The 24,112-nt window shown below is 40.7% G+C and overlaps 1 protein-coding gene across 3 annotated transcripts in view; it reads right to left on the bottom strand.

Moving 5' to 3' along the window:
* The window catches only part of POLE2 (DNA polymerase epsilon 2, accessory subunit), a 39,851-nt gene that overhangs the window by 13,928 nt on the left and 1,811 nt on the right, over nt 1-24,112 (bottom strand). For 2 of the 3 annotated variants that reach the window (XM_066277917.1, XM_066277916.1), the window contains exons 2-10: nt 21,751-21,851; nt 19,537-19,612; nt 16,973-17,050; nt 16,741-16,834; nt 5,807-5,881; nt 4,195-4,278; nt 3,725-3,781; nt 2,564-2,612; nt 1,860-1,932 (exon numbers count right to left, since the gene is read on the bottom strand). In XM_066277917.1, coding sequence (XP_066134014.1) covers nt 1,860-1,932; nt 2,564-2,612; nt 3,725-3,781; nt 4,195-4,278; nt 5,807-5,881; nt 16,741-16,834; nt 16,973-17,050; nt 19,537-19,612; nt 21,751-21,851 — 687 coding nt within the window. The remainder of the gene's footprint in view (nt 1-1,859; nt 1,933-2,563; nt 2,613-3,724; nt 3,782-4,194; nt 4,279-5,806; nt 5,882-16,740; nt 16,835-16,972; nt 17,051-19,536; nt 19,613-21,750; nt 21,852-24,112) is intronic. The other variant, XM_066277918.1, reaches the window with a different exon arrangement.

The following is a 24,112-nucleotide window of genomic DNA, read 5'->3' on the forward strand; positions in this document are numbered from 1 at the left end:
TGTAGACTTATTTGTATCCCTAAAATGGTATTCTATACATAAAAATACTTAATAAAATATCTGTTCTTGAATCCACCAACTACCACCAGAATACAGCCCTTTGAATTTTATTTGGGAGGTTTTTCAAGAAAAAAGTAATTTAAAATCCCAATAGGAATAAAATGACTACTTTATTTTATTTATTTTTTTACAGAAACAGAGAGTCAGAGTGAGGGATAAGGACAGACAGACAGAAACGGAGAGAGATAAGCATCAATCATCAGTTTTTCGTTGTGACACCTTAGTTGTTCATTGATTGCTTTCTCATATGTGCCTTGACCATGGTGGTCCTTCAGCAGACCAAGTAACCCCTTGCTCAAGCCACTGACCTTGGGTCCAAGCTGGTGAGCTTTGCTCAAACCAGATGAGCCCATACTCAAGGTGGCGACCTCGGGGTCTCGAACCTGGGTCCTCTGCATCCCAGTCTGACGCTCTATCCACTGCACCATCGCCTGGTTAGGCTAAAATGACTATTTTAATGTAACTATGATTCCTCATACTAGTCTTTGGTGTACTAAACACCCACAAAAAGTAAAATTTAAAGGAAATGGCATAATTTAAATGGAACATTTGAGACACTACAATGATGAACTCTGCTAAACTGAAACAAATGGTAATACACCTCTCATCCCCAAGTAGTAGTTTTGAAGTTTGCATGAAACTAAAACACCAAGACAGCAATTTTGACTGAAATATATTTCAAAGATAATCTACCATACTGTAGAAAAGTCACAAACTAGCATTAAAAACACTCTCTTAAAAGTAGCTGGCTTGTGTTCTCCTTAGTGTGACCAGACTGTCCCCAAATTACTTCAGAGGAAGAGAGCTGTCCTGCAGAGGCTGCCCGGCCAATGATGCCCGGCCAGCAAGCATCACCTCTGCACCTGAACGATACAAGTGCGCAGAACTAAAATCCTATCCTTACTAGAAATTTTTACTATCACAATAGAACCTGCAGATTAGAAAGCAACTGCAATCGCCCCCAGAGGCAGCAGACTCAAACACTCACAGGCTTCAGGAAGGACACACATATCAAAGCAGGTGCTGCTGCGGCAGCTAAGACTGACCAGGTAGGAGCTGGGTGCACACATAACCTGCCCACAGGAATCACTACAGCAGAGATGTAGCCATGTGAGAATTCAGGCACCATGGTCCCAGATCTGATGGTTCAAAAGAACCCAGAAATCTAGACTTTAATGAGAAATCTCTTATTTTTAAACATCTGAACTCACTCAAAATGTGTCTGAACATCTCAGCAGGAAAAGAAAGAAAGGTCCGTAGACTCCGTTCAACCCCCGGCCAACCAGCTACAGCTCTTATGCAATCAGTTTCTGCTGAAACAGCTCAGGTGTGAGGAGCTCACTCCTCTCAGAGAACGCCCTTCTTGGAATTGCTCTAAAATTATGATGCTTTCACTTATATTAACTACAGAATGCCTATTTTAACTTTCATTCATTAGTAGGATACAAAAAAATAACAACTTTATACTGACACGGCTATCATAGTCTTCAAAGTGTTTTCCTAGCTCTTATCTCAGTTGAGCTTCTCATCAACCTACAAGGCTGGTAAGGCAGGTCGATTGGAAATCTTTCCCAGTTGAAGACAAAGTGCAGAAATGCTTTTGCAATGAATCTGCTGTCAATCCACTAGTTTTCAGTTACGTGTAATCCCCAGTCTTCTAACTCTAACTTTCCATGGCTCTTTGCATGCTAATGCAAAGACTGAGGCCCTTTGTAATAACTAAGCTGATACACTGTCTTACATTCATTACTGCCAGTGTTACACAAGTCCTACAGAGTTTAAGTCAAACATGTTTATACCTTGTAGTATTAGCAGGTTCAGTGGGTGGAAATCCAAAGGCATTGACATGAAACACTTGATCTTCAAACCAACCTGAAAAAAATAAAATTAAAAAAATCACTTTCATTTGTCCAACTCCTCTTCTTGCTTGAAAGAACAGACTACAGAACACAAAGCAGTAATGCTAGGCTATCACCTCATCCCACTGAGCTAGATAACAACCTCATATCCAGACACAGGCCCAGTTCTATTTAAAACAAAAAACAAGCAACAAAAAAAGAGCTCATGAAATACTCAGAATTGAAACTTTTCAATGTATGTATCAGTAAAGAGAGATTAGGTACATTGGTTAGGAAATGTTTCATTTTATGATCCTATGTAAAATCTGTTTTTTCAAATTTATTGAGATATAATTTATAAATCATACAATCCACCTTTGAAAGTATGTACATTAAATAAATAAGTAAATAAAAATATATATATAAGACAGTGGTTTTTTTGGTATATTCACAAGTTGTACAACCATCACCACTGATTTCAGAATATTTTCATCAACCCAAAAGGAGACCTGTGCCAACAGGAGTCTCACAGTTAAAGTTGACAGAAGTATGCTCTCATAATCAGTGTTCTCCCAAATTATTCCATGTTAACGTATCTAAACCAATGTAGAAATGGTTTCACTGTAGAACGATGAAAAGGTCAGGAGAAAAGAAGACTGACTTACCTTCTGCTAAGACAAAGCATGACTCTGTGTATAAACCACTATGGAACTGGTACACAAAGCTGAGGAAAATAATTTGATTTCCATGCTTGAGGTAGTGATAAGATCAATATACATTTTGGGCCCAAAAGGATTTCTAAATAATAAATTCAAAGACATCACATTTAAAACTGTGAATAGATCATATCTTTAAAAATTTTAGGTTTAAATGTCCCTATGTCTGATTCTGGGACATGCCTGGTAATATTGACAGTATAGATCATTCTTGCCTGACCGGTGGTGGAGCAGTAGATAGAGCATTGACCTGGGAGGCTGAGGTCACTGGCTTGAGCACAGGCTCATCTGGCTTGAGCACGGGCTCATGAGCTAAATCACGGGGTCGCTGGCTTCAGTGAGAAGGCTGCTTGCTTGAGCAAGGAGTCACCAGCTTAGCTGGAGCCCCCTGCTCCAGGAACGTATGAGAAGCAATCAATGAATAACTAAAGTGACGTAACTACTATGAGTTGATACTGTTCGTCTCTCTCCATTTCTAAGTTAAATAAATAAACAAACAGATTATTCTTAGCATGTTATCAACTCCCTCAACAATTTGTCTGGATTTTCCAAATAAGATGGAATTTTTGTCTTTTTAGGAGTATGTCTCTAAATTTTTTTTTTTTTTTGCATTTTTCTGAAGCTGGAAACAGGGAGAGACAGACAGACTCCCGCATGCGCCCGACCGGGATCCACCAGGCACGCCCACCAGGGGGCGATGCTCTGCCCATCCTGGGCGTCGCCATGTTGCGACCCTCCTGGGTGTCGCCATGTTGCGACCAGAGCCACTCTAGCGCCTGGGGCAGAGGCCACAGAGCCATCCCCAGCGCCCGGGCCATCTTTGCTCCAATGGAGCCTTGGCTGCGGGAGGGGAAGAGAGAGACAGAGAGGAAGGCGCGGCGGAGGGGTGGAGAAGCAAATGGGCACTTCTCCTATGTGCCCTGGCCGGGAATCGAACCCGGGTCCTCCGCATGCTAGGCCGACGCTCTACCGCTGAGCCAACCGGCCAGGGCCTATGTCTCTAAATTTTCACACCATCACCATACTGGGAAACCAAATGGCTAAATTTGAGAATGATATATAATCAATTTGTCTAAGTCACAGATTTTAAAAAATAAAAGTGAAGGATATAGCTTTACTAAGATCCAGTTGTACTGTTCCTGTTGGATCTTCCAGAAAAAATTTCCCCTAAAAATAAATTAAAAGGCATTATGTCCATATTTATGTAAAAATGAATACTATGATAAAATAATTAAAACACTGACAATTTTGACAACAGAATATAGTGGAGGGTACATAGTACACTTCAAAAATTTAACAGTTTCTAGTCTCGGCTTTTCCATTTACTAGTCTGGTGACCTCAGACTGATCACTAACTTGAGACCACTGAAGACCGTGCAGTCTGATTGTTGGTATAAAGCACTCCTTCCTGATGTCTACATGGAAACCAGACACAGATGAAAAGATCACATGGTCCCTGAGATAGGAGCCCTCAGTGCAGACTATGCTCCTGTACCCCTGTAGAAATGCTACCTGTAACTTGCATGTCATCTTTCCAAAGGGTGCACATAAAAGTCTGATGCTTCTTCAGTTAAGCTTACCTCTTTCAATTGCGTTATCATTCCAAGAACAATTACGTCTCCAATTTTGGTTGTACTGCCCAATAGGGTTTCCACTGTTTTAAGCTAAAATAAAACAAAACAAATTCTTAAAGACTGAAAATACATTTTTAAAGAAATTAATATTTTTTTGCCTGACCGGGCAGTGGCGAAGTGGATAGAGCGTTGGACTGGGATGCAGAGGACCCGGGTTCGAGACCCGAGGTCGCCAATATTTATTTATTTATTTATTTTTTACAGAGACATAGAGTGAGTCAGAGAGAGAGATAGACAGGGACAGACAGACAGGAACGGAGAGAGATGAGAAGCATCAATCATTAGTTTTTCGTTGCGCGTTGCAACACCTTAGTTGTTCATTGACTGCTTTCTCATACGTGCCTTGACCGCGGGCCTTCAGCAGACCGAGTAACCCCTTGCTTGAGCCAGCGAGCTTGGGCTCAAGCTGGTGAGCTTTTTGTTCAAACCAGATGAGCCCTCGCTCAAGCTGGCGACCTCGGGGTCTTGAACCTGGGTTTTCTGCATCCCAGTCTGATGCTCTATCCCCTGCACCACTGCCCGGTCAGGCAAGAAACTAATATTTTTATTAGTAAATAAAATTTGAATGCACATTTTGTATTTATACCTACTTTCCTGTAGAAAAGCAAACGAAGCTTAGAAAATACATTATGAACTTACAAAAAGCTAAACAGAATCCCTGGATGAAAGGTATATAATTTTTCATTTTTATAGGAACTACCAGGTAGAGCTTCTTTTATCTTTCCCACATAATGGTTTTAATTACAAATAATAAATGTTTAATATAGAGAAAAAAATTAAAGAAGAAAGAAATAAAGGCATAATTACTGTTAACATTTGATATTGGAGTTCCTCTTAAAAAACATGAACCTAAAGCAACAGAGGAGTATAATGTACATTTAAATAATTAAAAAAAAATACTTAGCGATAAATCTGAAGAAAAAGATATATCCTAAAAACTGAGTTAGGTAAAGATTTCTTAGAAAGAATGCCAAAAATATTATCTGATTTTAAAAAACTGTTATTTGGACTTCAACAAAATTAAGAATTTAGGTTCTTCAAAAGGACAGTTAAGAGAATAAAAATATGATTAAAGACTGGGAAAAGTATTGAAATTCACATTTCATTCTACAAAATGTTTCTTTAGTGCTCGTGTAAAGCTTTCACTCCAAATGACACAATACATTTTAATTGAACAAGTGGATGGTGGTCACTAGAGGGCTGGGCTGGGCAAGGGCCCATGTTTTGCAGTATGGTGAGGGCAGACGGTAATGCTGAGAGTTGGACAGAAAGCCAATGCACTACATAGCAAACGGAGAAGGACTAGGGATTTGTCTTGGTGACTGGGAGACTATGTAGGGGCTACTACAGTCACAGGGCCTGCCCCAGAGAAGGAAGTCGTTGCTTTTATTAGAGATTTGTAGTACATAGGACATTGGACAGGACTTTATCAAACAGTGGGCATGCACAGTTCAATTAGCTAGGTTCATTTTCATTTGAAATCCAATAAATTAGAATAAGCAATAAATATTAAACATGTACACTTACACCCCCTAAAAAACTAGGATAGTGTTCTAACCTGGAATTTGCTTCCATTTTCATCAGAGTGAAAACCAATCACTGGAGGAGTAAATAATTCATGTCTGTGGGTCCTCTATAAAAAAGAAAGACACATGAATTACTGAAGCAGACACCTAAAACCAAGATTCTATACAACAGTAACCAGACAAGCCCTGGCTAGATGGCTCTATTGGTTAGCAGTGGTCAGCAAACCACAGCTTACTTGTGAGCCAGAGGCGGTTCTTTGACCCCTTGAGTGTGGCTCTTCCACAAAATACCACGTGCAGGTGCTACCTCGATAAGGAATGTGCCTACATATATAGTTTAAGTTTAAAAAATTTGGCTCTCAAAAGAAATGTCAATTGTTGTACTGTTGATATTTGGCTCTGTTGACTGATGGTGCAGAGGTTGCCAGTTTAACAAATTGATGTTCCTGTTTCTTATCCTCTTTCACTAAAATCAATAAATAAAAAATTAAAAAAAGAATAGTACCCTGACAAAACACTGCCTTAAATGTTCCTGCCATCTATTCTCAACAAATCTGAAAACCCACATAACAATGTAGAAATATAGAAATATAATTTTAAAAATAAAAGTACTTTATAAAAATTTAAAGGTCTATTGTGTACCCAGCAGCAGCACACTCTGGCCTGAGGTTATGAAGATAACAAACCAAGCTGTCATCCTCAGAGCATGGGGTTAGTGAGAGAGAAGTGCCAACAGGTCACAATACAAAAAAGGACTGTTGGCATAAGGGGCCACTTAAGATCCTAAAAGATAAAATAAGACTTCGCTAGTAAGAGGCGGCTGAAACAGGACACTTGGGGCCCAGGAAGGAATGTGTCACAGGAGAAAGTAAAACGAGTAAAGCACTAAGGAACTGCTGCGAAGTTTAGTGTAGAGCATGAAGCTGTGAGGCAGACAAGACAAGGGACTAAATGAAGCCTCTGTTGGGAAAACCCTGCTCCACTGTCGATCCCCGTACATTAGGTGGAGTGGGGTACCTTCCCCCGTCTACTGACAGGTCACTGAGGCCTAATGAAGCAAAGCATTCCATCTCTTTGGCCAGTGATTGGTTCAAGGATTGAGCAAGGGCCTCAAACTGGGCCAATAAGAGAGCTGCTAAGGCTTCTAGTGACCATCTCTGTCACTTCATAGGGAGAACATGTTAGAAAGTGAAATCAATTTAAAAATTTGCTGGCAACAGCCTCTTCCAGAGAACATGGTGGGATAAGCAATAATCAGAGAATGTAACATGAGCACTTGAAAAGAATGTATACTCTGAGAGACCTGAAGATGGCAGCGGAGTAGGTGGATGCACGGATACCCAGCTCTCACCACCAAACTGGAATACAAATCAATTTAGGAAAAATCAGTGTGAAAAACCAACTCTGGACTAAAAAAACAGCTCTCAAAAACCAAGGAGCAAAGAAGAAGCCACAACAAACCTGGTAGAGAGCGCCTGAATCTCCCCTGCTTACAGGAACGGAGGGGGGGGGGTGAGGCTGAAAGCCCAGAGGGGATCTCACCCCAGGGAAAAGAGCAGAAAATACTGCTCACAGCCACTTGCCTGGCCACCAGGGAGCAAGGTGTGTTGAAAAGACCAGCTTATCTCCCAAGTGGAAAGGAAAGAGAGAGGGACAGACTGTGAGGGGCTAAGGAATGCAGGACATGATCTAAAAAAAGCTGATTCATCCGTGCTGGAGGCAGCCATAGGTGGGGGAGGGACTGATTCTTCCCCACAAAACAGTACTGAATTGCTTCCGGATCAGAGATCTCCAGACATCTCTCCAGCTCCAATCAGTGCAACAAGACATAGCTGAAAACAAGAAGTGGGGAGGAGGGGCAGTAACTCAGGTCTCCATGGAGATCTGAGATACACCTCCCCCTACTGAAGCTGAGAAAACACTCTGCCCCCAGAGAGATTAGTTGGTGGAAGAAGCCTTCAGAGTCTCAGGTCACACCCACCGCATTCCTGAATACAGTTTCAAGGAAGCCCCCTGCTGAGATCAGTAAACAAGACTATCACCTGTTAAGAAAACAAGCCCTGGCCGGTTGGCTCAGCGGTAGAGCGTCAGCCTAGCGTGCGGAGGACCCGGGTTCGATTCCCGGCCAGGGCACACAGGAGAAGCGCCCATTTGCTTCTTCACCCCTCCGCCGCACTTTCCCTCTCTGTCTCTCTCTTCCCCTCCCGCAGCCAAGGCTCCATTGGAGCAAAGATGGCCCGGGCGCTGGGGATGGCTCTGTGGCCTCTGCCCCAGGTGCTAGAGTGGCTCTGGTTGCAACATGGCGACGCCCAGGATGGGCAGAGCATCGCCCCCTGGTGGGCAGAGCGTCGCCCCTGGTGGGTGTGCTGGGTAGATCCCGGTCGGGCGCATGCGGGAGTCTGTCTGACTGTCTCTCCCTGTTTCCAGCTTCAGAAAAATGAAAAAAAAAAAAAAGAAAAAAAACAGAAAAAAAACAAATCAAGACTTCAAAGCTGCCCAAATCCAAAAGTGGATTACAAATAATAGCTAAAACAACCCAAGAAGACCTAGAAATAACACAACTGAAAACTGGAAGCAGACAACACCAAGCCTAGACTCAACCAACTCTACAAACAAAATACAGACAATGAGAAGACAAAAAAGTGAAATCCAAATGAAACCTTTAGGAAATGAACTGAGTGATAAGGAAATAATCAAACTTCCAGATGCAAAGTTCAAAATAATGATTGTAAGGATGCTTAGGGATCTTAGAACAACAATGGATGGTCATTATGAACACCTAAATAAAGAAATAGCAAGTATAAAAAAGAATCAGTCAGAGATGACAAATATAATATCAGAAATAAAGACCACAATGGAAGGAATTAAAAACAGGATAGATAGAGCTGAGGATCGAATCAGTGAGTTGGAAGACAACTGGAACGAAGGCATGAAAGCAAAGAAGAAAAAAGAAAAGAGACTCAAAAAGCCTGAGGAAACTCTTAGAGAGCTCTGTGACAACATGAAGAAAATAACATCCGCATCATAGGGGTTCCTGAAGAAGAAGAAAAAGAACAAGGGATAGAGACTTTGTTCAATCATATCATAGCTGAAAACTCCCCAAAATTAATGGAGGAGAAACTCTCACAAGTTCAAGAAGCACAGAGGACTCCATTAAAGAGAAACCCAAAGAAACCTACACCAAGACACATCATAATTAAAATACCAAAGCTAAGTGATAAAGAGAAAATATTAAAAGCTGCAAAAGAAAAAAAAGCTATCACCTACAAAGGAGCCCCCATAAGGATGACATCCAACTTCTCAACAGAAACACCTGAGGCCAGAAAGGAATGGCAAGAAATATTCAAAGTAATACAGAACAAAAACTTTCAACTAAGACTACTTTATCCAGGGAGGCTATCGTTTAAAATTGAAGGAGAAATAAAAAGCTTCCCAGACAAAAAACAACTCAAGGAATTCATTACAACCAAAACAATGCTGCAGGAAATGTTAAGGGGCCTGTTGTAAACGGAACAAAGTGGGAAAAGAATATAGCAAAAAAGGAATACAGCTTTAAAAAATAAAATGGCAATAAAAAAATTCATATCAATAACCATAAATGTAAATGGATTAAATGATCCAATCAAAAGACATAGGGTAGCTGCGTGGATAAGAAAACAGGACCCGTACATATGCTGTCTACAAGAGACACACCTTAGAACAAAAGATACACATAGAGAAGGTAAAAGGATGGAAAAAAACATTTAATGCAAATGGAAATGAAAAAAAAAAAGCTGGGGTAGCAATACTTATATCAGACAAATTGGGACTTTAAAACAAAGGATATAGTAAGAGATAAAGAAGGCCACTACATAATGATAAAGGGAGTAATCCCACAGGAAGATATAACTATTATAAATATCTATGCACCTAATATAGGAGCATCTAAATATATAAAGCAGACTTTGATGGATTTAAAGGGCAAGATCAACAGCAATACTATAATAGTAGGGGATTTCAATACCCCACTAACATCACTAGATAGAACCTCAAGAAAGAAAATTAACAAAGAAACAGCAGACTTATTGGACACACTAGATCAACTTGATTTAATAGATATCTTCAGAACATTTCACCCTAAAGCAGCAGAATATACATTCTTTTCAAGTCCTCATGGTACATTCTCTAGGATAGACCACATATTAGGGCGCAAAAGCGGTTTCAACAAATTTAAGAAGATTGAAATCATATCAAGCACTTTCTCCGATCACAACGGCATGAAACTAGAAATGAACCACAACAGAAAAGCTCAAAAAGTCTCAAACACATTGAAACTAAATAGCAGGTTGTTAAATAACAAATGGATTAAGAATGAGATCAAAGAAGAAAAAAAAATTCCTAGAAATGAATGACAATGAGCATACAAGAACTCAAAATTTATGAGACACAGCAAAAGCAGTACTGAGAGGGAAGTTCATAGCACTACAGGCACACTTTAAGAAGCTAGAAATAGCTCAAATAAACAACTTAACCCTGCACCTAAAAGAACTAGAAAAAGAACAGCAAGTAAAGCCCAAATGTAGTAGAAGGAAGGAAATAATAAAGATCAGAGCAGAAATAAATGACATAGAGGCTAAAGAAACAATACAGAGGATCAACGAAACCAGGAGCTGGTTCTTTGAAAAGGTAAACAAGATTGATGAACCTTTAACTAGAATCACCAAGAAAAAGAGAGAGGACTCCAATAATTAAAATTAGAAATGAGAGTGGAGAAATAACAACTGACACAACAGAAATACAAAATATTGTAAGAAAATACTATGAAGAACTGTATGCCAAAAAACTAGACAACCTAGATGAAGTGGACAAATTCCTTGAAACATACAATCTTCCAAAAATCAAACTGGAAGAATCAGAAAACCTAAATAGACCGATTACACCAAATGAGATCGAAACAGTTATCAAAAAACTCCCAACAAAGAAAAGTCCGGGGCCTGATGGTTTCACAAGTGAATTCTACCAAATATTCAAAGAACTAACTCCTATCCTTCTCAAACTATTTCAAAAAATTCAAGAGGAAGGAAGATTTCCAAGCTCCTTTTATGGGGCAAGCTTAATTCTGATTCCAAAACCAGGCAAAGACAACACAAAGAAAGAAAATTATAGGCCAATATCTCTGATGAATATAGATGCTAAAATCCTCAACAAAATATTAGCAAACTGGATCCAACAATATATGGAAAAAATCATATACCATGATCAAGTGGGATTTATTCTGGGGAGGCAAGGCTGATACAATATTTGTAAATCAATCAATGTGATTCATTACATAAATAAAACAAAGGAGAAAAACCATATGATAATTTCAATAGATGCTGAAAAAACATTTGATAAAATCCAGCACCCATTCATGATCAAAACTCTCAGCAAAGTGGGAATACAGGGAACATACCTCAACATGATAAAAGCCATCTATGAGAAACCCACAGCCAACATCATACTCAATGGGCAAAAATTAAAAGCAATCCCCTTAAGATTAGGAACAAGACAGGGGTGCCCCCTTTCACCACTCTTATCTTTATTATATGCGGCTTAAGTGTCTGTCGCCGATAGCTTATTGGTTGCTTGCGTAACTGTACTAGCCAATGGGGTGAAGTTGCCATGGCATTCAAATAGTCCCGCCTTCTGGCATGCCACCTCACAAACTGAGGTTAAAGATTGGAGCAATTATTATGCTGTTAAGAAATCTTAACACCAGAAGGGGTCTTTCCAATGGTACAAGACTAGAGGTTCTCCAATTGAAAAATAATGTCATAATAGCTAAGTCTTTGACTGGCTCCTCTAAAGGTGAAATACATGCCATTCCAAGAATTGATTTGGCTCCATCTCAAACAGGGTTGCCGTTTCAATTGAGACATAGACAATTTCCTGTAAAACTTGCCTTTGCTATGACCATCAATAAGTCTCAGGGCCAAACACTTAAGCGTGTTGGCATTTTTTTACCTAAGCCTGCATTTGGACACGGTCAACTTTATGTTGCCTGTTCAAGAGTTCGTGAAAGAACGGACGTAAAATTAAAAATAATTGATGGTCCTCTGCAAGGCGAGCTTAAAAATGATGGAAAGATCTACACAAGAAATGTTGTGTACAAAGAGATCTTTGACATGTGAATTAACATTTAATTATTTAAATCACCTTTATTTATTGAGGTAGCGGTGGCTCTTAAGAAATGTACCACCAGTGGTTTCCTTCATTGCACTCTAAGCAATTAAGCAAGTAGAAGGGGGAAACCCCGTGGGGCAGTAAGCAAAGGGGCGTCCTTGCCGCCTGCCCTGGGTAATTCAGTTTCAATTAGCAGACACCTTTGCACAAATCATTTTAATTACAATTTATAATATCTAGAACAGCGGTCATTTCGTATGACCGTCGGGCTTTCTAGTTTAACTTGGTCCTGGAAGTCCTAGCCACAGCAATCAGACAAGAAGAAGAAGAAATAAAAGGCATTTAAGTTGAAAAAGAAGTAAAACTATCATTATTTGCAGATGATATGATATTGTATATAGAAAACCCTAAAGTCTCAGTCAAAAAACTACTGGACCTGATAAATAAATTCAGCAAAGTGGCAGGATATAAAATCAATACTCAGAAATCAGAGGCATTTTTATATGCCAACAATAAACAGGAAGAGAAATTAAGGAAACAATCCCCTTCACTATTACAACCAAAAAAATAAAGTACTTAGGAGTAAACTTAACCAAGAAGACCAAAGACTTGTACTCAGAAAATTACAAAGCATTGATAAAAGAAATCAAGGAAGATACAAACAAGTGGATGCATATACCGTGCTCATGGTTAGGAAGAATAAACATCATTAAAATGTCTATATTACCCAAAGCAATCTATAAATTCAATGCAATACCAATTAAAATACCAATGACATACTTCAAAGATATAGAACACATATTCCAAAAATTTATATGGAACCAAAAGAGAACACGAATAGCCTCAGCAATCTTAAAAAAGAAGAATAAAGTGGGAGGTATCACATTTCCTGATATCAAGTTATACTACAAGGTCATTGTACTCAAAACAGCCTGGTACTGGCATAAGAACAGGCATATAGATCAATGGAACAGAACAGAGAACCCAGAAATAAACCCACAGCTCTATGGACAACTGATATTTGACAAAGGAGGTAAGGAAATACAATGGAGTAAAGACAGCCTCTTTAACAAATGCTGTTGGGAAAATTGGACAGCTACCTGCAAAAAAAATGAAACTAGATCACCAGCTTACACCACTCACAAAAATGAACTCAAAATGGATAAAAGACTTAAATGTAGGCCGTGAAACCATAAGCATCTTAGAAGAAAACATAGGCAGTAAGCTCTCGGACATCTCTCGGAGCAATATATTTGCTGATTTATCTCCACGGGGAAGTGAAATAAAAGACAGGATAAACAAATGGGTCTATATCAAACTAAAAAGCTTTTGCACAGCTAAAGACAATAAGAACAGAATAAAAAGACAAACTATACAATGGGAGAACATATTTGACAATACGTCTGATAAGGGGTTAATAACCAAAATTTATAAAGAACTTGTAAATCTCAACACCAGGAAGACAAACAATCCAATCAAAAAATGGGAAAAAAAGCCTGACCAGGTGGTGGCGCAGTGGATAGAGCGTCGGACTGGGATGCAGAAGGACCCAGGTTCGAGACCCCGAGGTCGCCAGCTTGAGCGCGGGCTCATCTGGTTTGAGCAAAGAGCTCACCAGCTTGGACCCAAGGTGGCTGGCTCCAGCAGGGGGTTACTCGGTCTGCTGAAGGCCCGCGGTCAAGGCACATGTGAGAAAGCAATCAATGAACAACTAAGAAGTCGCAACGCGCAACGAGAAACTGATGATTGATGCTTCTCATTTCTCTCCGTTCCTGTCTGTCTGTCCCTGTCTATCTCTGCCTCTGTAAAAAAAAAAAAAAAAAATGGGAAAAAGAAATGAATAGACACTTTTCCAAAGAGGACATACAGATGGCCAATAGGCGTATGAAAAAATGCTCAACATCACTAATCATTAGAGAAATGCAAATTAAAACTACAATGAGATTTCACCTCACACCAGGCAGAATGGCACTCATGAACAAACAACACAGAATAAGTGCTGGAGAGGATGTGGAGAAAAGGGAACCCTCCTGCACTGCTGGTGGGAATGCAGACTGGTGCAGCCACTGTGGAAAACAGTATAGAGATTCCTCAAAAAACTGAAAATCGAACTGCCTTTTGACCCAGCTATCCCACTTTTACGAATATACCCCAAGAACACCATAGAACGGCTCCAAAAGGAGAAATGCACCCCCATGTTTGTGGCAGCATTGTTCACAATAGCGAAGATCTGGAAACAGCCCAAGTGTCCGTCAGAGGACGAGTGGATTAAAAAGCTTTGGTACATATATACTATGGAATACTACTCAGCCATAAGAAACGATGACATCGGATCATTTACAATAACATTGAAGGACCTTGATAACATTATACGGAGTGAAATAAGTAAATCAGAAAAAACTAAGAACTATATGAATCCATACATAGATGGAACATAAAAATGAGACTCAGAGACATGAACAAGAATGTGATGGCAATGGGCGTGGGGCAGGGGGAGGGGGCGAGGAAGGAGAGGGGGGTGGCGGAGGGGAGGGGCACAAAGAAAACCAGATAGAAGGTGACAGAAGACAATTTGACTTTGGGGGAGGGGTATACAGAACAATCAAATGTCAAAATAATCTGGAGATCTTTACTCTCAACATATGTACCCTGATTTATCAATGTCACTGCATTAAATTTAAAAAAAAAAAGAAAGAAAAAAATTGCTGGCAGATGAAAAGAGGTGGATGCCTCCTGTTGTGTGAGCACCTAGATCCGGCCATGCTTGAAACAGGTAGAACTCTAGACTTCTCCATAGTACAAGCCAATAAAATCCTTTCTGTATTAGTCAATGCTCATTCCCTTCAGTCTCTTCCCTGCTTACCCTGCTGCAAATCCTCTCCTCCTTGAAACCTTGTGCTTCTGCCATATGATGCCATCCTAGCCTAGACCCCCAATTCTATTCTCTTCCCTTTTCTATTGCTTCTCCAGCTATTACTGCAGGCAGATGCACCCTAAATCTCTCTCTATTCAGGTGGCTTTCTTTCATAGGCATACCTTTTCCCTGATACCCTACTATAACCTTCACTCAGATGCTTAAAACAGAACCTGTCATCTTCCTCAAACATTCCCTTTTTCCCGTTGGTTAACCTATTACGATTACTCTACTATTTTACTCTCTCAGATTCAAACCTTAACCATCATTGAATCTTTACTCTCTCCCTTCTCTTTAATGTCCAACCAGTCACCATGAGCTGTGGCTTCCACTGCTCCAGCCCTCTCCCTTCTGTCTGTTCCAGTTGCCATTTCCTTTATCCTGGCTCCATTTGTGCCAGGACTACATCACAGACTCCTTTGAGTCTTCTCTCACACTCTAACTCAGCTGGTAGAGGAAGTGCTACCAACTGGTAGAGGAAGTGCTAAACACCCCCCAGCTGTGACTGAGTCTCTCGGTTGTTCCAAGGCTCCTTGTATCAAGAGAACAAAGTCCCAACTCCCAAGAGGGTCATCATGTCAAGTGCCATAGCTTTTCTGAAGCCTGCCCTGATTTTTCCATTGAATGCATTCTGTTTGTATCTTTTTAAAAAAAAAAAATTTATTTTTATTTTTCTGAAGTTGGAAATGGGGAGGCAGTCAGACAGACTCCTGTATGCGCCCGACCGGGATCCACCCGGCATGCTCACCAGGGGGCGATGCTCTGCCCATCTGGGGCATTGCTCTATTGCAACCAGAGCCATTCTAGTGCCTGAGGCAGAAGCCATAGAGCCATCCTCAGCGCCCGGGCCAACTTTGCTCCAATGGAGTCTTGGCTGCGGGAGGGGAAGAGAGAGACAGAGAGGAAGGAGAGGGGGAAGGGTGGAGAAGCAGATGGGCACTTCTCCTGTGTGCCCTGGCTGGGAATCGAACCCGGGACTCCTGCACGCCAGCCCTATGTTCTACCACTGAGCCAACTGGCCAGGGCGAATGTTTGTATCTTTTTTATAGCACGTATAAAATTCTACTCTAGCCTGACCAGGTGGTGGCACAGTGGATAGAGCATTGGACTGGGATGCCAAGGAACCAGGTTTGAGACCCCAAGGTCGTCAGCTTGAGTGCGGGCTCATCTGGTTTGAGCAAAAGCTCACCAGCTTGGACCCAAGGTCGCTGGCTCGAGCAAGGGGTTACTCGGTCTGCTGAAGGCCCGTGGTCAAGGCATGTATGAGAAAGCAATCAATTAACAACTAAGGTGTTGCAATGCGCAACGAAAAACTAATGATTGATGCTTCTCATCTCTCTGTTCCTGTCTGTCTGTCCCTGTCTATTCCTCTCTCTCTGTCTCTGAAAAAATAAAATAAAAAAATAAAAAAATAAAATTCTACTCTATATTTTTTTGTATGCAAATATCTTTAGCTTCATAGATTACAAGCTGCTTGAAGGAAGTCTAGTTTAGTAGACAAAGGTTGGGCTTCAGATTCAGACAAACTGGATTAAAATCCCATTGCTACTTACTAGGTATGACCTTTGAGCAAGTTACTAAACTTCTCTAGATCTCAGTTTCCTCATCTGTAAATGAGAATAGCATTTATACATACATTGATATTATGATTAAATAAGGCAGATAATGTCTGTAAAGTGATAAACAGTGTCTAGAATATCAAAAGCATGTAAAAAAAAAAGGCATGTAATAAATATTAGCTATTATTTTTATTATCATCTTAATTGCTAAGGGGAAAGTATCTTTATTTATTTCCTTATAGGTCTCAAACAGAGAGAGCTCCATAACAGTCTATTGAATGACAAACTTTTGACTACAAAATTCCATCCTTTAACTGTCCCCAAGTTTTAAGCTTCTCTGCCCCCAATTTACCTGGTGCAAAATAGTGTATCGTTCACGAAACAGCTCTGCTTTGTCTCTTGCTGTCCCAAATAAATTTGGTGCAGGGTAGTTGGTCATTAAGATACTAGGAAAAAAAAGGAATGCCTGTTTATGACGATTATAATACACAAAGGTAGGATAAAAATGAAACAAGACTATACTACCTTCTGAATAAAAATGTACATTTGGAAATCAGCTTAAACTCAATAGATGAAATACTTACGGAAGAAATTTTTTTCTTTCTGAACTGTACACAAAGCGTGGAATATCAAATGCTCCTATGATATTGAAAATATGTTCTCTGAAAAACATCACAAAAGCATAGACCTGATTTTCTAAAACATAAGTATTCTAGATGAACATGAAAACTTACATTACAATTTTACGTCACACATATACACTTTTTACAGGTCACATACACAATTTCTTCTAGTGACAAAAATAACACGAGAGTCAAAGGTTTAGCTTGTGTGTTTTCCTTTCTAAATACAAGAAAGTACTGCCAATATTCTCAAGCAAAGAAGAAAAGTTAGTCAAGTTAACTTCTAATTAAGAATGTTATGTGTTGAAAAAGAACAGTTACATATAAAATAGTCACATCTGAAAAAATATCTCTCCTCATATGTACTATTTTTATGAGCTACAATACTAAAGGATATTATCATTCATTTCTAAAACTTTTTTACTCCAAAACATTATGCACAACTATCCCAGAAAAAGATAAAAATAGAAAAAGAACCCCCCAAATTCTGGCCATATCCTTAACACAGTTAAGAGAAGGAAAGTCAACAAAATAATTTTACTTTCAAATACTGTTACTAACATAACCATGTTTGAAAAAGGTTTAAAAAAATATTCACAGCACTATTACATAAATAGTCCCACACACAAAAAAAATCTTCCCTAAGATTATACCTGTTTATCTCCGAAACTGAAAATAATCAAAATATGTTCATGCTACCCTGTTGGTAGCACTAAGGATAGAGCAGCAGAGAATCCTGGGCTTGAAGAAAACCTGGAATGCCTGCTCAGCTCCACCATTCAAGTTCAAGTTATTGAACTCCTTATGGCATTTCTTCATCTATAAAAATGAGAGCCTCTCTCATGCTCTAACATGACTTTCTGACGACTGAAGTTGCAAAGATTGTTTACCATTCAGTCCCTACTGGGCTTCTACATTGGCTGACTGGAGCATGTGAACAGCTAGACAGAAACAACTGCTAACTTGAATGCTCTTGTTATGATGATCATCCTTACATTTCGCTACAACCTCTTTGAATTTTTATTGATGGCTTTAAGGGCACGACACTACGCTAGCATTTTAAATAATGAGTTTCCAAGGATAATGTGAAAATTCCACAATTTCTCTTTTGTTTTAGCAGCTCTTGGTTCTGATAGGGAACTAAAACTGACAAAAATAAGAGTAACAACTCCTGGCCCTGGCCGGTTGGCTCAGTGGTAGAGCATCGGCCTGGCGTGCGGGAGTCTCGGGTTCGATTTCCGGCCAGGGCACACAGGAGAGGCACCCATCTGCTTCTCCACCCCTCCCCCTCTCCTTCCTCTCTGTCTCTCTCTTCCCCTCCTGCAGCCAAGGCTCCATTGGAGCAAAGTTTGCCCAGGCACTGAGGATGGCTCTGTGGCCTTTGCCTCAGGCGCTAGAATGGCTCTGATTGCGGCAAAGAGACGCCCCAGATGGGCAGAGCATCGCCCCCTGGTGGGCATGCCGGTTGGATCCTGGTCGGGTGCATGCGGGAGTCTGACTGCCTCCCTGTTTCCAACCTCAGAAAAATACAATAAATAAATAAATAAATAAATAAAAGAGTAACAACTCCTTTCCATTATCTCCATTGTCACAAATAGGAAAAAACTGTTAAAGTTAAAACTGTCTCTATTCATTTTCCCAGATTTCTTTTCCCCCAGTTAAACTGTGAATTTGCAAAGAAGTATCATATTCAAAAGGAGGAAAGAAAGAGGGACACTCAGAGAAACAAAACCCAGGAAAATAACTGCCATGTAAATTCTTAAGATCTAATAATGGCAGGAAATGGGAGAAAGTCATAAAACTGAGGTTTTGCCTAAGGTGGTGCAGTGGATAGAGCGCTGGACTGGGATGTGGAGGACCCGGGTTCGAGACCCCAAGGTCGCCAGCTTGAGTGTGGGCTTATCTGGTTTGAGCAAAGCTCACCAGCTTGGACCCAAGGTTGCTGGCTCGAGCAAGGAGTCACTCAGTCTGCTGAAGGCCCGCGGTCAAGGCATATATGAAAAAGCAATCAATGAACAACTAAGGAGCTGCAACAAAGAATTGATGTTTCTCATCTCTCTCTCTTCCTGTCTATCCCTATCTGTCCCTCTCTCTGACTTTGTCTCTGTCACAAAAACAAAACAAAACAAAGACTGAGGTTTTACATCACTGGCCATTAATCAACGTGGCCCAAGTTGAGTCTCTGAACTTTTCTAGCTTCAGTACCTTCCTAAGAACAAAAGTCAATTATACCTCTAAATAGTCAACTGAACTCATTCATGACCTACAGAATATAACATTGGGTAAGAGATACACATAGTCATGGCACAAACAATGCAATTATCTCAAATCCTAGGGAAAAAAACAGGAAAGATGAGTCATTTGGTAATGAGGTTTATGATGCAGACTATCACTTTAAAGCAAACACTGGGAAATAACCACTATAGAAATGTTGACAACTAATTAATTTCCTTAAGAAAATAATTTTAAAATAAGCACTCAACAACACCTCCAACATGGGGGAAGAGTTTATTTTTTCCACCTACATAGTTTCATCCACTGACCGACTGCATTCCTGGACAGCTGCTTCCACTACACTTTGTTCAATCATGTTGGATGACACTGAAAAGAGAATTTCAAAGTCAAACTTTAGGCCCTGGTGCGTAGCTCAGTGAATAGAGTATTGGCCCAGCATATGGACATCCCGGGTTCAATTCCTGGTCAGGACACAGAGGAGAAGCAACCATCTGATTCTCCCTCTTCTATTTCTCTTCACCTCTCATAGCCAGTGGCTGATTGGTTCAACATGGCCCTAGGCGCTGAGAAGGGCTCAGTTGGTCCAAGTGTGTCAGACTCAGGTACTAAAAAATAGCTCAGTATGGAGCATCAGCCCAAGATGGGGGTTGCCGGGTGAATCCCAGTGGGATGTATGCAGGAGTCTGCCTCACTATCTCCCCTTCTCTCACCTAAAAATAAAACAAAACAAAACAAAAAACCCTGAAAAGCAGGCATAAATTAGCTCTTCCCAGAGATAACTTTTTCCCTACAAATAATCTGCAGACACTAATGCTTCTCACTACATAGTTTTTAGGAGGCAAAAAAGTATTAGGTCAGAACATTAACAAAAGCCATACCTCAAATACCTTAATTTTCCACACTCAAATAAATACTTTTATAGTGCCTTAATACACAGTCAAAGACTCACTGTTATAAAAATTATTTTGTAGCCTGACCTGCGGTGGCGCAGTGGGTAAAGCGTTGACCTGGAATGCTGAGATCGCCACTTTAAACCCCGGGCTTCCCTGGTCAAGGCACATATGGGAGTTGATGCTTCCTGCTCCTCCCCCCTTCTCTTTCTATCTCTCTCCTCTCCCTCTCTCTCCTTTCTAAAATGAATAAATAAAATAAAAATAAAAAAAAATAATAAATAAAAAATGAATTTAAATTAAAAAAATTATTTTGTAATACTGTATGCTACTAGGCTTACTAAATTTACATTAATATAGGCCCTGGCCGGTTGGCTCAGCGGTAGAGTGTCGGCCTGGCGTGCAGGAGTCCTGGGTTCGATTCCCAGCCAGGGCACACAGGAGAAGTGCTCATCTGCTTCTCCACCCCTCCCCCTCTCCTTCCTCTCTGTCTCTTCCCGTTCCGCAGCCGAGGCTCCATTGGAGCAAAATTGGCGCTGGGGATGGCTCCTTGGCCTCTGCCCCAGGTGCTAGAGTGGCTCTGGTCGCAACAGAGTGACGCCCCGGAGGGGCAGAGCATCGCCCCCTGATGGGCAGTGTTGCCCCTGGTGGGCGAGCCGGGTGGATCCCGGTCGGGCGCATGCGGGAGTCTGTCTGACTGTCTCTCCCCGTTTACAGCTTCAGAAAAATACAAAAAAAAAAAATTTACACTAATATAACTTTAAAAAAAAGATTTTTAATGACTGATTGATTTTTAGCAAGAGGAAGAGGAAGAGCGAAAGAGACAGGAACATTGAGCTGTTCTTGTATGTGCCCTGACTAGGCACTAAACTGGCAACCTCTGTACTTCTGGATGATGCTCTAACCAACTAAGTTATCTGGCCAGGGCAGTATATACCTTTTATCACAAATGCTATGTTTCAGTAGCCACGATAGTAACAATAGTAACAATAACAGCTACCACTTACTAAGCCCTTAGTAAGTATGTAGCACTATACTCAGTACTTTACAAGCATTCTCCCACTAGATAAATTGACGTTCACATGCCCATATTTTACAGATGGGGAAATTGCAACTTTGGGAGGTTGAACCTACCCAAGACATAGCTGGAGGGATTGAAGAGCAATACAAACCCTAGCCTCACTCCAGACTGTGCACCCTTAACCACTGTGGTATGTTCTCAGGCAAAATACCATGTACCAACCTAGTATTACAAATACTAATTTGCTTAATCTAATCATTCTCTAAATTTTAAACTATAAGGAAAAATTTGAAAGCAAAGCTGTTATTTAAAATTCTGTCTTTAGAAGTAAAAACTTAATAGCAATCTCTCCTGTATCATAGAACGTTTCTTCCTTTTTAATGAAAGAAACTGACATCTCTCTACCATATGAGAGCAAGCTACACCCTCCTCTCTCTAGAAGTTACTCCTTGGGAAGAAGAGCTACCAGGGGTATGTCACCTAAGACTGGGGGCATCTTAATACTGAATCCTTAGCTTCTACTGAAATCCGTAAGTCTAGTTGGGGATGTGGAAGCATATTAACAGTTTAAGAGCTGTCAGAATGTTACTTACGAGGTTGCTTTTCCACAGCATCGATGATCTTCTCCAGGGCATCTTCAAGCTCTACTTCACTCACAGATTGGAGAGCTTCTGTCAGATACTTAATAGCTTCACTGGCAAGAGACAGAGAGAAAAGACGCGGGTCATTGGTAATTAAGGCTAAAAGTTTTATGACAGGCCTGACCTGTGGTGGCGCAATGGGATAAAGCATCGACCTGGAACACTGAGGTTGCCGGTTCGAAACCCTGGGCTTGCCTGATCAAGGCACATATGGGAGTTGATGCTTCCTGCTCCTCCCCCTTCTCTCTCTCTCCCCTCTCTCTAAAAATCAAAAAAAAAAAAAAAAAAAAAATTAAAAAAAATAAATAAATAAAAGTTTTATGACAAAAGCTGGCAAACACTCATCAATCTGGCATTGAAATCAAGATCCACCCACTCACTCTCTGCAAGCAGTAGTCACCTTTTTGCACTTTCAGAATAAATCATCCTTTGAGCCAGTCAATACAAAATTCTTAAAGTCCCACACCACATCCTCCTTTTTTTTTTTTAGAGCCAGAAGGCCTTAAATGTCATCTCCTCCATCACTTCCAGGAGAGAAACTGAGGCCAAGAAAGGTGAAATCTCCCAACTCCCTATCCAGTCATCTTTCCTTTTTTTTTTTTTTTATTTATTCATTATAGAGAGGGGGGAGAGAGAGAGAGAAAGAGAGAGAGAGAGAAAGAGAGAGAGAGAGAGAGAAGGGAGGGAGGAGCTGGAAGCATCAACTCCCATATGTGCCTTGACCAGGCAAGCCCAGGGTTTTGAACCGGCAACCTCAGCGTTTCCAGATTGACGCTTTATCCACTGCACCACCACAGGTCAGGCTCCTTTTGAGAAGCCTTCCTAGACCAGCCCTACCTGCTGAACTCTCCCCTTCCTTCTGAAAATGTTAAAAATCTCACTTATAGATACCTTAGATCTGATGCATTACATTAACCTTGTACAATTTATTACCTGATATTCAAGGCACGAATGACTTCATCTGCTTCAGTGTCTGGAATACAACAGACACCTGAGCAACACAAATTACATAAATCTCTCCAACCAAAAAACTCAATAAAGCGGAAATTTATTTTTTTGTTTTTATATTTTATTTTAGAGAGAGGAGGGGAGGTAGAGACAGACTCCCGCATGAGCCCTAACCAAGATCCACCTGGCAAGCCCACTAGGGCGCGATGCTCTACCTATCTGGGACCCTTGCTCCATTGCTCAGCAAAGGAGCCAATTTTTTTTAGCACAGAGGCAGAGGCCAGGGAACCATCCTCAGTCCCCCAAGCCAACTCTCTAGGACCAATTGAGTCATGGCTGCAGGAAGGCAAATGAAAGGGAGAGAAAGAGAGAGAGAGAGAGAGAGAGAGAGAGAGAGAGAAAGAGAGATAGGGAAGGGAGAGGGGTGGAGAAGCAGACAGTCGCTTCTCCTGTGTGCACTGAAGGAACCCGGGATATCCAGGCCAGGGACTAAAGCTGAAATTTAAAAAAACTACATGAACCCCTGATTTAAATACCAATAGTGCCTAGAATGAACACAGCATACTTAAACATTTAGCTAATTACATGCCATTCTGAATTTGTAGCACACAACCTTACACTTTCTATCAATACTACTGTTACACGCATCACACTAACCATTCTATATCTTGGGCTGCTTACTGATTGTTTCGTGTGCAGGTATCGTAACTCTTCAATTTATTATAGATATACTCCTTGAGAAATGGAACTGTGTTACCCACTGTCAGAGTGCTAAGCACACGGAAGGTGGCCCATAAATCTCTGACACTGAAGCCCTAACATCACAGGCATTTTGGGTGAATCTTGGGACACATGTCTTAGGAGAAACCAAAGCCCATAAAGCTATCAATGCAGGATCTGGCCCTGCCAAATCTCATTCGGCTCTGCCAGCATCTCTGATTCTTCTGGTGCTCTCCTGCATCGGGGTCTTAAGATGGTCATTTCCCCCAACTCTTTTCTTCACCTTGTCAAGTCCTGCTCATCCTTTAACACTCAGCTCAAACCAATTCGCCAATAAAGCCCTCCTTCACTCTAGAGCCATGTATGTATACACCTGAGTATACACTATCATAGCCCTTTCATATACTTTTCACAATTGAAGTTAAATAACTGTGAATTATTTAATATCCATGGTAGACAGACTTCTAAGATGACTCCTACAATCCATACCTCCTGGTATGTACATCCATGAACAATCCCCTGCTGAACCTGGTGACTTGCCTCTAATGATAGAATATAGCAAAAGTGGTAGAGTATTTTACTGTAGTGCAATTTTAAAAGTAAAACTTTATAAGTAACAAGATCTCACTTCCACAACTAGGTTACA

This window comes from Saccopteryx bilineata, chromosome 4, assembly GCF_036850765.1.
Source record: "Saccopteryx bilineata isolate mSacBil1 chromosome 4, mSacBil1_pri_phased_curated, whole genome shotgun sequence".
Taxonomy (NCBI): Eukaryota; Metazoa; Chordata; class Mammalia; order Chiroptera; family Emballonuridae; genus Saccopteryx; species Saccopteryx bilineata.